Source organism: Erpetoichthys calabaricus, chromosome 8 (genome assembly GCF_900747795.2).
Source record: "Erpetoichthys calabaricus chromosome 8, fErpCal1.3, whole genome shotgun sequence".
NCBI classification, from domain to species: Eukaryota; Metazoa; Chordata; class Cladistia; order Polypteriformes; family Polypteridae; genus Erpetoichthys; species Erpetoichthys calabaricus.
The window spans coordinates 121,583,251-121,596,515 of NC_041401.2; the positions used below are offsets into that span (position 1 = coordinate 121,583,251).

The 13,265-nt window shown below is 39.6% G+C and overlaps 1 protein-coding gene across 12 annotated transcripts in view; it reads right to left on the bottom strand.

Annotated features, from left to right (window-relative positions):
• Positions 1-13,265, bottom strand: part of LOC114656015 (calmodulin-binding transcription activator 1-like) — a 559,017-nt gene that overhangs the window by 232,330 nt on the left and 313,422 nt on the right. For all 12 annotated transcript variants that reach the window (XM_051930419.1, XM_051930418.1, XM_051930414.1 and 9 more), the window contains one exon: positions 1,006-1,073. In XM_051930419.1, coding sequence (XP_051786379.1) covers positions 1,006-1,073 — 68 coding nt within the window. The remainder of the gene's footprint in view (positions 1-1,005; positions 1,074-13,265) is intronic.

Below are 13,265 nucleotides of genomic sequence, written 5' to 3' on the forward strand. Positions count from 1 at the left end.
GGCATTATTACACACTGAATTTACTTTAATGTCCAACAGCGGAATTAGACGTAAAAGTATGCATAGAAGGAAAACTCTTAAAATTAGAAATGTAGTCAAAAAGACAGTTATTGTCTTTATAACAATTAGTAAGAGTTATTATTGCATCAGCTGACAGTGCAGGCTATACTGGAGTTTTTCCTCAGGGTTTTTTTCCCCCCACAAGGTTTCAGGCACTGGAAGCGTTACCGAACAAGTGAAATGGAAACAGGGCTAAGGAGTAAATCAGGTAAGCTGATCTGTACTTTCTATTAAATAAACCAAAGGTCAAGATATTCTGGTTAGTTATGGTGCCAGAGAGTGACAACATGTTGCAGGCGGGTCGGACTGTTTTGCTGTACATGTTACTGTGGTAATACTACTTCTACTACGTGAGGGTTAGGTTAAGAGGTGATTACAAACTGTTCTCTTTGTGTTTGAGTGGGCCCTGACATGAACTGTCACACTGCCCAGGGCTGGTTTCTTCTTTGTGTCCAGTGGTTCTGGAATAGAATCAGGCCCCCGTGTCCCTGGATTGCACTAAGAGGGTTTGAGAATGAGACATGGTACTGCCATCTAGCGTAAACACATAGTAGCTGTGAAAGCACATCTACAGGCATTAGACAGATACATTGAAAGCACGTTTTTTTAAGATATTTGGTTGGATAAAATGTGCTATAGAAGTTTATATGGGCCTGCTCTCTTCACCTGAGAGCCACAGTCAGTCAAGTACATTTTGCATAAATGGAGTGTATACATGGTAAAACAGGCACTCATACACAAACATGGAAGTCTCCACTGAGCACCCAGTCTCCAGACCCTGCAGGACTTTTATCGTCAACACTTCTTAAGCATGCATAGTCTCATGCATAGTCCTTCATCAAACACATTACTGTGGTTGTCTTGATGCACCCCCTCTGAAAACAGATCAGACTACATTTAGGGCATTCACTTTAAAGTACAACAGAGCTGAAAGCATTTTCCTACCTGGTTTTAGGGGAAGTGGTCAGCCATTCCTCATGCTTTTCGAATGTTATTAAATAAGCTGCAATTTCCTGCAAAGAAACAGAAAAAAACAGTTGTTAGTTAGCTCATTTGTCTGTCATATTAACATCCAATAAATAGTTAATTTTGTGCTACCAAATGTTATCTTTGGTTGCTTAAAACAGTCGCACTCCTGACATACCAAGCATGCTGCCACCTACTACAGCTGCCTCAGACAACCTCAAAAAAGGGTGACTTTACTCATCTGTAAACGAGTCCCTTCCAGCCTTAATGAACCACAGAGATTCCTGACTTTAATACAGCTGACAGGCGTCATCAAACATGAGCACTTGGTCTTTTATTTTTCTTGTACAGGATGATTCTGCTTCACTGTCTAGTGGCCTGTTCTACTCTATATCCTCTCCTTGTCCTGTCCTCGTTTGTTCCATAAATTCAACTTAAAATGGGGTAGGACTTTGAAAAGCATGATGCAAAATTCATGCAAGCTGAAAGAAACTTCTTCACAGATGAATAAGCATGCCTTTCCTGCCAGCTTGAGTGGGTTTATGGCTCCAGACAGGAGTGCCTGTGACAAGTAAAACTGTGTCTTGTCCAGTCGGTGGTTCATCATTAATGCATAAACAGAGAATTTTGCCTTTATATTACATACGCTATATTTCCTTGCAAAAGTATTTAGACTCGTTGAAATTTGGATTGCAACCGATACTTACAAATCTTATTTCAATAACAGAATTACACAAGCATCGTTTTTCAATTTCTGACCTTGTTCAAAATATACAATTCTTAAACCGTACTGCAGCATTGCCAGTGTTGGATGGGTTACCGATCCATCACACAGCCTACTCTGGCACATACCTGCATTTAGGAGTTGTCAATTAACCAAACACAAATATCTTCAGGAATGTAGGAGGGAAAACTCACAAGATAAATGGGGAGAACATGCAAACTATACACTGAAACATCTGGGATTCAAATCCAGGGTGCTGATATTATATGGTGGCAGTGTAACCCACTGGCCCACCATTTCATATGTCAAACCTGAGTTTATTTATCCTTGCTTGCATATGGTCACCATATCCAATACATGCACTGACGTTTTATTTATGGAATGAATGCTCCTCCTTGAAATTGCTTGAAAATACAGCATAGAGTTTTAAATGTTGTTGTGCATTATTTTCATTGTTGGTTTCTAGTCCTCAATTACACTACCTATGGTGTAGTCATCTAAGCCTTGCAGTTTTATGTCTGTTGTGATCTATATGGGTGATTTTGTTATGTCTTGACTTCAGTTTCATTGTATGCTTTGTGGTTGATGTTGTAAATATGAAGCCTTGCAATTTTCACCAGTGATAATATGTAAGCAATACAGCTCAATATTGATTGAACAGTCTTTGCATTCAAATGACTTGGATTGCTATCACCAGAAATCTTTCGTATTGGTCTTCTTGGGGAGAGCCCAACTGTACACCAAAGCAACAGACATATTGTGAAAGGAGAAGCTGACATTTTTCCAGCTATTCAGCTTTGATATTTTAAAGTTCCAAGTTTTTAAAGTCAAACCAGTGCTCAGAAGTTGACAAAAACTTTGAGTTTTAAAATCAGCACCTTAGGCTACTAAGTTAGGAGTGTGGGGCACAAGACCATAACAGCTGTGTGATAGAAGATTAAGGTTTTTATTCCCTTTCGTCTAATTTTTAATATGTTAAAACATTAAGTTTACACAAAGACACTGAATGATTTTCTCATGATGCCCAGGGTCTTGTCAATTGTTCTGTGGAGCACAGCTAGATAACACCATAATGTTTTATGGCAATTTACAGCTTTACAAATACTCCCAATAAAGGTTTCACTTAGGTGGATTTTATCAAGGAGGGTGGGTAACATTTTCACACATAATGATTACATTTTTAATTGTTTTCAAAACTAAACAAAAAAAATGACACCTTTTATTGGATAACTATAAAGATTACAATATGCAAGTTTTCGAGGCAACTCAGACCCCTTCTTTAGGCAAGATATACAAGATTGTCATTTTGCTTGACTTTTCACAACACTAAACAAATGAAAGCAGCTCCAGATGTTAGTATCTTTGTTCTCTCACTTTCTGTTTGTATATTATAACCCAAGAAAGGATCATATGCATTGTGAAAATACTTAATAATGCAGAAAATTAAGCAGGGGATGGGCGGCACGGTGGCGCAGTGGTAGCACTGCTGCCTCGCAGTTAGGAGACCCGGGTTCGCTTCCCGGGTCCTCCCTGCGTGGAGTTTGCATGTTCTCCCCGTGTCTGCGTGGGTTTCCTCTGGGCACTCCGGTTTCCTCCCACAGTCCAAAGACATGCAGGTTAGGTGGATTGGTGATTCTAAATTGTCCCTAGTGTGTGCTTGGTGTGTTTGTGTGTGTGTCATGCGGTGGGTTGGCACCCTGCCCAGGATTGGTTCCCTGCCTTGTTGGCTGGGATTGGCTCCAGCAGACCCCCGTGACCCTGTGTTCGGATTCAGTGGGTTGGAAAATGGATGGATGGATTAAGCAGGGGAAAAATGTTTTTTTTATTCTTATTGATTTTACTGATGAAGGACACTACTAGCTGTGATGATCCCTGTAGCCTCAATTCTTCCCCTTTTCATCAAATGGAGATATTAATGAGTAACTTACTTGACATGTCAATACTGCTGAATACCCAGGTGGGGCTCGGTGGTCTTTTGACCTTGGTTTATTTTCTACAGCATCTGTGGCTGCAGAAGTTTTTGTTTTCTTCACCTCATGGGCCATATGACTATCGAATAGATTATCATAGATTTCTGCCTTTAAAACCATTAAATACTTACAAAACTACCTGAATTCAATTGTAATTTAATATACATTTGCCTCCATTAGGGATTCTTCTATGTTGGCCTTTTAGTTGCTTTTGTAGTTTTCTTTTTATTATTTGTATAACTCTTTCACCTACACTTTTGTATAAAAGTGTGTTACAGTATATAAATAAATGTTGTTACATTACAATAGTCAAATGTGTCGTACTACAACTTATTCAAATCAGATAAGATGCCACCATCCCTTACCTATCAGAGAAAAGAAAGAAAAAGACTGATTTAATATGAAGTACAGTAATCAGTTGGAAATGCTAAAATATCCAAAGAGTTAGCAATGGCCCAGAACATTCTCTTAACTGAAGATAATTTTCAAAAATACTTTCCAGGTTCTAAAGAAATTTTGAACTTTTCCTTGTTAGATTATTATTTTTTTTTATTTTAAGTAAAGTAAGACATTAATTTCCTATTGCATTATGGTAGGCACCCCGTGACCCTGTTTTTAGGATATAGCGGGTTGAATAATGGATGAATGGATGGATTATGGTATACAGGTTAGAATACTTCAGTCAAGCAAGACAAGATAGTGTAGTGTAGTGTTATGTAAGTTATCACAATAGATGGTTCATTATCTTCCTATAAGGCATTACCCCCCAAAAAGTGATGAAGTGGATTATGAATTATTATGAATCTAAGACTGCCTGGAGGCAAATACTGTTTCATGGCATAATATGTGCAGATATCAATTAGCACGGCAAAATGATTTAAGAACGTGTTGAAAACAAAAGCTTTAATACATATCTTCACTGTGACCATGGGAGTGTGACTCTGCTCTGACCTTCCTGTCAGTATCCCAGGTTCTATCAGTATTTGGGTGTTTAGATCATGATATCATCCTCAGACAGAACTGCAAGTCTGCTAAAGGGTACACAACTGAGTCAGTTTTGTTTTTCCAAGGACTGAATTGGACTCCATCACAGAACAACCCTCTAAAATTGCTTTACATACTCAGCTCTAGAATAACTAAGATTTTGGGGCTGGGGGCTGTTCCTTTAACATGCTGAGTGCTGCATACTTTCTCCAACATGCAGCTAAACATATTGAGTGCACTTGACAGTTTTACCAGCCTGGCAATCCATATTGCATTTTATTCAAAAGACAAAAACTACACACCCCCATTTACAAATGGATGATGCATTAGTGGTCAACCCCAACCCAGCTCTTCAGCAGCATTAGTACACCAGCCCACTTACACCTGGTCTGGTTGATGGATGTAACCCTGTAGGGTTACTCAAGTTGATCCCACTCCCACAAAAATCTAGCTTAGGTTGACACTATTTGTACAAGGATAACTGAATCATTTTTGCCTGCATTAGCGAGACAGCAACTCGCTCTCATACTGACACCAAAGTACATGATGTCAACTGACTGTGGTGTGCCTGTGCATACTAAGCACATTCAGCTCCTCAGTTCTACCTTTATCTTACGCAGTCACAGCCTACTCGGAATTTCCTGTAGAGTACATAACTTTCAGGCTAAATGCCAATGCTCAGGTGGCTCACTTGGCCACTGCAGTGTTCATTACTTACAAGTTGGAATGTTAGGTCCAGGCCACTAATAAAAAGCTATTGCTCCTTTAAAGACAGCTATACAGCTTAGAAAACACACACAAAAGCCTGTATTGATTCCACCCGATGAACCCACAAGCTACTTTCACATGGTGACCCCATAACAGCAGCTTTCTAACTTCCTTAATGCCGCAGAAGTCATTAGCTGCCTTTAAAACAAGAGAAGGACAGTTGCACTTGCTTTCTTTGGAATGCCTCACCCCCACCTTTGATTGTGATGCTAAAGCCCGTGGTAGTCGACCAGATTTTAAGAAAGATCCTTTGAAGACAGTCAGGCGTGAGATTAATTGATGAGCAGAGGTTAAGTAAAGGTTAAAAGTGAAATACTGTCAAGATTACCAGAGGCAGATAATGCAGTCCCAGGAGGGCAAGCAGATTGCCTCCTGCACCGCCTGTGAAACCAAATTCTTTTTTCAGAAACCAGGAAAGCAGTGGGGGCAGGAATGGCAGTGCATACAAATCAGAGAGAGAATACTAATTAATATGAGTGAGATGATTCTGCAGGTGCACAGGCAGTTCAGGTGAAGTCTAACAGCACAATCACTCTGACCATTCGCATATTTAGCCCTAGCATTGATATCACCTCCTTTCTGACAGTTCCTACAGCCTTCCACTATAACAGGTGACAGAAATCTGAGATCACTGGCAAAGTTAACTAAAGTCAAGAACTTACTGGGTGCATTTGGAAATATTCAAAAGGATAAAAGCTGGTCTGCAGGCAGGACATTTGTGAAAACAGTGTCAAACTGGAATTCATCTTGAGCAGCAAACTGAATATAAAGGGGTAAAAAAGAAACAAAAAAATAGACAAAACTTGACCAAGGCTTTTAAACTGTTTCCAGAGCCGAGGTGCTAAGACCCTATTCTCCATGCTCATATGCTACAGATTTCTTTAGGCATCCACTTGAGTGCTCATCCAGCAAACCAATAAGAAAAGACAAAGAGAAGAAAATCTCATGAGCTTTCATAACACCTCTTCAAAGGCCTCAGAAGAATAAAAACTGTGTTTCCATAACACTCAGTATACTTCTGCTTTCATTTGACATGAGGTATTGAGTGCTTCAGTCAACCTATATTTAGCTCTCCACATCTACATACCCCTCAAAGTCTCCATACTTGTCTATTCCTTGGATGTTTGCAACAAGAAATAATATTTATTGGACAGAAGGTTATTATAGGAAACTGATGGAGGGGATTAACCAAGTCAAATGGCCTGGGAAGGAGTGTCCTGAAGAAATGTAAATACTGTACCAGCTTTTGCTACTGTTATGTTTCAGGTACTGTTAAATCCTAACATTTAAATTGTCTCTGAGAGCTCTCTTGATCAAATACACACACACACAACATTCCTAACTATTCCTGACTTATGATATACTGACATTTATACTAGAGGTGTGCATCAGAACTGAGACTCCATGAGAACACAATATACATATTTATTCTCATGCAGGAGGGAAGGGGCAGTTAGAACTGAGATTAAAGGAAACATGCAGCATGACAAATTGCTTGTCATTTTAATAAAACTTCAGTAAAAATCGTGTGACTTTAAACATTAAAAAAAACTATGATATTGTGCTGTCTTGCTTATGTATAAAAAAATTCAGGGCTGATACTGTTATTGTTTTGATGTCATGTATGAGTGACAGATAATCAAAGCACATATAGAAAATGGAACTAGCAGATATGTAAAGGGCAGTCACAGCCATTTTGAGTCAGGTTTTCAGTGGTTGTAGGTTCAGATGGAGAAACGATCAACTATCCGAGAATGTGACAAATGTGGCAAAATTTTAAGGTACAATAAACACAAATCAGTTACTTCTGGGTTGTTGTGACATGTTAGTTTATCACTCCTCAGATAAACAAAAGCAAAATCAAGATTTTTCCATACTAGCACTGAGCTGGGAAAAGAGTGAAATGTATTTAACTTGTGTACCAAGGCACTCACACTTAAGATTTCATAGCTGGTAGAGGCTTTGGGTAGCCTGCTTAATATTGCATTGACACTGCTGCAAAAAATACAGCACATTTAATGTATCCAACATACTGCCAATATACAGACTGTGAATGGGCAGAATATGTCAGAAATATCTTTGAGAACAAGCAGGAGTGTTCAGATTTATCTGCAGGAGTGAGATTGTATAAATAGTCATGTCTGCTCAAAGCATCTAGTTACTTACTAAACTTACTTATTTAAAAAATGGAGGATATATTACTTTATCTCTTTGGAAGCATTTTTAAGCATCTGGACAACCCAAACACTCACATGCATGCTGTCTCTGGATATCTCTTCACTATTTAGCACCATCAAGTCTGCTGATCTCTGTGGATATGGGTGTGAAAGGCACTATCATCTTTCAAGCTGAATGTTTTTTTTTTCTTCTCAATACAAAGGATCAGGGTCTATTTGCTACTCTCCTTACCTGTCCTCCTATACAAAGAGATCTCATGGGGAAGAGTGATTTTCTCCATTCTGTTCACATTATACACAAATCAATGTCAAAGCCACTCAAAAGGCTGTCTTTCATAACATTTGAAGATGAAACAGCCATTGCTAAATGTACATTAAACATAGCATATAGAGAGATTTACTTCGGAAATAAAATCATATTCTTTGTTGATTGGAGCAAATCAGATTACTTGCATTTCAACACCAAAAACACAGGAAATGTTTATTGATTGCAAGACTAGCAAGAGGAGATTCCCCCCCCCCCGCCCCACCCCACCCCCTTTCCAAGTCAAATTGACATCCAAGACAGTAATATAGTGGTACTGACAATTAAACAAGAATAAGATGACAGGAATATGGGATTGATTCATTTTGTTATGCTCTTGTCTTTATGTTTATACATTTTTATTCCCATTTGTTAATCAGGTCAGGTCGGAGAACATGCACTGGTTGCCGCACCTATCACACGATGAACCAGCTTGAGATCCCAGTTGGCAACCCCTCAAGGTAGAACATGCAGTACAGTCCCATCCTCTGGGAATGACCATCTAGTGCCATAACTGACGCTCCCTCACAATGCAGGTAATGTGCCTCATTCGGGACTCTGTGAGCAACCACTTGTTCGACACAAAGTCAAACCAGCGATACCCAAGGATTCTCCAAAGAGACACAGTACTAAAGGAGACTTTCTCTCAGATCTCCATGTCTCATAACCATATAGCAAAACAGGAAGCACCAGGACACTAAAGACTTGGACCTTTCGTCCTTTTGCATAGAAATTGGGAGCACCGTACACCCCTTTCTGGTGACCTCATAACCCTCAATGCCCTCCCAATTTGTCTCCTGGCTTCATGGGAAGAGTCACCAGAGACATCAATGTCACTACTGAGGTAAATAAACCTCTTGACATGGTGTACACTCTCTCTGCACATAGACACACTTCTGATGGTTGTGACCAAGAGGTCATTAAAGGCCTGGAACTTGTTTTTTATCCAAAACACTCGCACTCAGACTCCTCGCTAAGTCTTTCAAGAGCCCCAATCAAAAACTCCTTTGACTCTGTAAAAATCACAGCATCGTTGGCAAAGTCAAGATCAGTGAATCTTTCTTCACAAACAGATGCCCCACAGCTGCTGGACCCCACAACCCTGCCCAGCACCCCTGAAAAACCTCAGAATCAACTGGGAAAAACACAGAGGTTCTGCCTCTACTCTGCACAGCACTCACAGTACCAGTGCACAGGACAGCTATGACATCCAGCATCTTTGATGAGATCCTGCAAAATCTCAAAATGTCCCTCAAGACAGTTTCATCAAATGAGTCGAACATTTTAAAAAAAATCAACAAAGGCTGCAAAGAAACTTGACGATATTTGCGTTTGCACTCAATGAAAACCCGCAGTGCCAGGATGCATTCGATGGTAGACTTTTTAGGCATAAAACCAGATTGCTCTGGTTGCTGCTAGATGAGCAAGTGATCATGGAACCTATTAGAATGACCCTAGCAAGGATGTTACCGGTACCTAGAGTAGTGTTTTCCCCCTGCTTTTGCCACAATCCAGGCGTTTACCTTTCCTTTCCCAAATAGGGACAAGTTCCATTTTCCATTGAGTTGGGATGACGCCTGTCTCCCAAATGCTAGCAAAGATTGCTTGCAAAGCCAGGAAGACAGCCTTACCACCAGCCTGGAGAAGTTCACCCCAGATACCACCCTAAGATGGTTCACCACCTGTGCAATCTCAGTGAGATTGGGTGGTTCACAGCTAATTGGAGGATCAGCCTCAAGAACCGTGGACCCAGAGATGTCCAACATTCTAGCTGGAAGATCATTTTCATTTCATTTCATATTTATTTATATAGCATATTTAAAAGACAATGAGTGTCACCAAAGTACAGCATAATGAAATCAATAAAAACAAACCAAATATCTAAACAAAATAAAAGAGAAGTCTAAAAAAGACATGTTTTAAAAAGAATAGAACAACTAACAGATTAAGAAAGCAACAGGAGAGAAACACGATCAACTGACAGCAATATGAAACACACCAAGACAGAACAGACAGCTTAATACATAGTCTTTAAAATAACTCCAAATCCTAAGTAAATAAATAGGTTTTTAAATTTGACTTAAAAATGTTTAATGTAGGGGATGACTTAAAACATGGAGCAGCTGTTTAAAGTAGCCAACCCAGCAGGTCACAACTGCAGCATTATCCGTAAGGACCGCCACTCCATCACCCGCCCTGATTGTCACTCTCTGAGGAACAGATTCGGATGTGTGTAATGCTTTGATGCCTCTATAAGCAGGATGTGGGTCACTAAACCATAGATGGTGTGTCACTTGCTCTCAGATTCTCCTAACAACACCCCTTTATCTGCCCTCAGGGCCCTCGCAGCTGTCCTTCTCAGTTCCTGGTACAGATCAGAGTTGCCATCTAGCAGTGCACTGCAGTTCCTCTTGGTTATATCCAGGGTGCGCAGCGAGATTAAATACCTCCTTCTAGGAACACTGGCAACTCAACCCTCAGCAACCTTCAGGGTCTTGTAATGGAAGGTCTCCCACATCACATTAGGATCAGCAGTCGCAACCAAGTCTGCAAGTTCCTCACACAAAACTGTGTGCAAACTCATTAGAAACAGTCTGATCTTGGAGACCAATTTGTTAATGTTTTTCATTATTATTTTAGTAAAATCATGTTCAAGACTTTAATTTCTAACTTTTTATTTTGTTGTGATTCATTGTCCATTTGTATTGCTTGTTATTTTGATTTTTTTTACCATAATATATACTTTTCAATGGGTACAGCCATTTTTTGGCTGTGGATGCAACAATTTGCTGAGGAATGTGTTGCACACCCATGTTGGCTTGAAAGCATTATAAAAGGATATGACGGGATAGGATGTCCGTCCAACACAGTGCACACTCTATCACTCATCCGCAACTCGTGTACACAATTTAGAGTAGCCAGTCATCTAAACCCCTTATTTAAACAGGTATATCTTTGGAATACAGGTAGAATCTGGAGTACCAAAGAAACACAAACACACATAAACCCAGGGAAAGATGCCAACTCAGAATTGTCAGGAAATGGGTCTGGGTTTGGAACCTGGAAATGTGACACAGAAATGCTAACCGCTTCATTAGTGTGCCATCAACATTTTCATCAAGTAGAAAAAAACTAGACAATAATCAACAAGACAGTACAATTCATGGTATAAAATGCTTGAACATTTCCCTGTTATTCCCTGTAAAAACAGAGTCAGGGATCTTTCCATCAACTCAGTGTTAAGGAAAATTTTTTTGATTTGTTGCTTCACCATGGTATAAAGCAAAAGTCGCTGAAAAAGTTTAAATAATCATCTCTAGAGGGAGAGGCAAAGAGGAAATATTCCTGATTTTTAGAAATCAGGTAACTGATACATGAAAACATAAAAAGTAGAATATACTGTATCACTTAAAAGAATTAGCACAACACAACAATCAAAACATTCAAGAGCACTAATTAGTAGTTACCTTATCTGTAAGCATATCTCCTAATGGCGTGTGAAGAAGCAGTAGCTCATACTGTCAACTGCACGAGTGTACCTGACGTCTGTTTGTATATTTATATTATCTGATGCTGCATTTTTTCTTCCATTCTTTGTCTGGTGTTTACATTGTCCTAGTCTGAGGGAGATATTCAAATACAAATACAAATCTTATTGTATACTGTGTACACATGATAATACACCTGAACTTTGATATCTTTGCAAAAAACTTGGTGTCCAGAAGGTTGAAACCCGGTCATGATGTTGACCCTAAGCAAAATCAACATCTTGCAATGATCATTGGTCTTATTTTACTTCAAAAAGGTATTGAGACAAATAATTCTGACATCTTAATTTTCAAAAGACGAAACACTAGTCACTTAGAAATGTTACGTTATTAATCTTTTTATTAAGTGTCACTAATTTCTCAATGTACTAAATACTGAAATTTAAGATTACTATTATGCTGCAAATAACTATTAAGTGAAATAATCATTGAAGATGACTAGTGTAGCCTGGATGGGGTGCTCTGAGCTGACCCCCAACAAACACTAAAATGTAGCCAAGAGGAATAAAAGTACACAGAAGAGAGGAGTTTTTTATTAGTAAAACATGGTACAAAAAAAAAACAAAATAAAAAAAGAGGAGTAACAAAGCACAGACTAGGAGGGGAAAACAACAAACCTGTCATGTCTCTGAGGCTATATACAGTACACTGGTGTCTGTAAGTGTGGCTTTCCCATTTGCCCACCTTTTTATATTTCTTACTTGCACCTTCAATCCCCCTCTCTCTCTCTCCCTCCCTCTTCCTCTGTCTTTTCTTCCTCCCTCTAGGTGAGTTCTTGCCAATTCTATTCCCCTGTATGGGTAATAAAAGGATCTTTCAAATCATCCATGAACAGTCCTTCATTGGGAAGGCTTCTAAGTACGTAGTCACAAGAGTCATGAGAGTCTAGGGGGACCCCTGGGGAGTTGAGATATATGGCTAGAGTTCCTGCAGATCCGATTCCCATCCCTTACCTAAAGGTCCAGACAAAACCCAGCCTACCCGTTATGATGGCCACAAATAGAATACTGGACCTGTTTGTTGCCCCTGTCTAAATGGGGAGTTTCAACTATTCTCCAAGGTAACAAGTGTGCCCTGGACTGTTCAGCTGCTAGATGTCTGCACAGACAGAGCATAGCAGTCCTCTTGGTGTTTGTCTAAACTCATCAGGCCATCTTAATACCCAGTTGCTGTACTACATCCTCTCACTGTGGCTGCCTTGCCAGTCTCCTCAATCCCCATTCTATAATACCAACAATATGCATTTTCTGTTGCCCAATGGTTGAAAGCAGTTGATTGGAATTTCTCAAGTTAGATGTCCTCGTGAACTAATAAACTATTCTTTCATCTGATTGGAAGCTGCCCCTCCAAACCTGACAATTCTAGGCCTTTATCAGAAAATCTTCCTCAACATCCCCCATAGCCCATAACTTTTCAGAACTTACATAATTCTAAACAGCCTACCTTTTCCGATATATCTCAAATTTAGATCCAAGTCTAAAGAGGCTGACTCGACAGAACTTTCTGCTGCTCTAGCTCTCCCATCAGACACTGCTTCCACAGATCACTTATTTCCTTGTTTATGCTTGCAAGTCTCTCTGTACCCATGTTCAGTTCTTCGGCCCCAAAAACACTTTTCCTTAACAAGCAGTCTAGAAATTCAGTGACAGAGTTTAATTAATCAGTCAAACTGTAATTAAAGTGTAGATAAACCAAGCAAATATTGGAAAAAGCAGGGAAGAATGTCAAGTGAAGCCAAATGCCTAAGGTGCATTGCTGGATTTG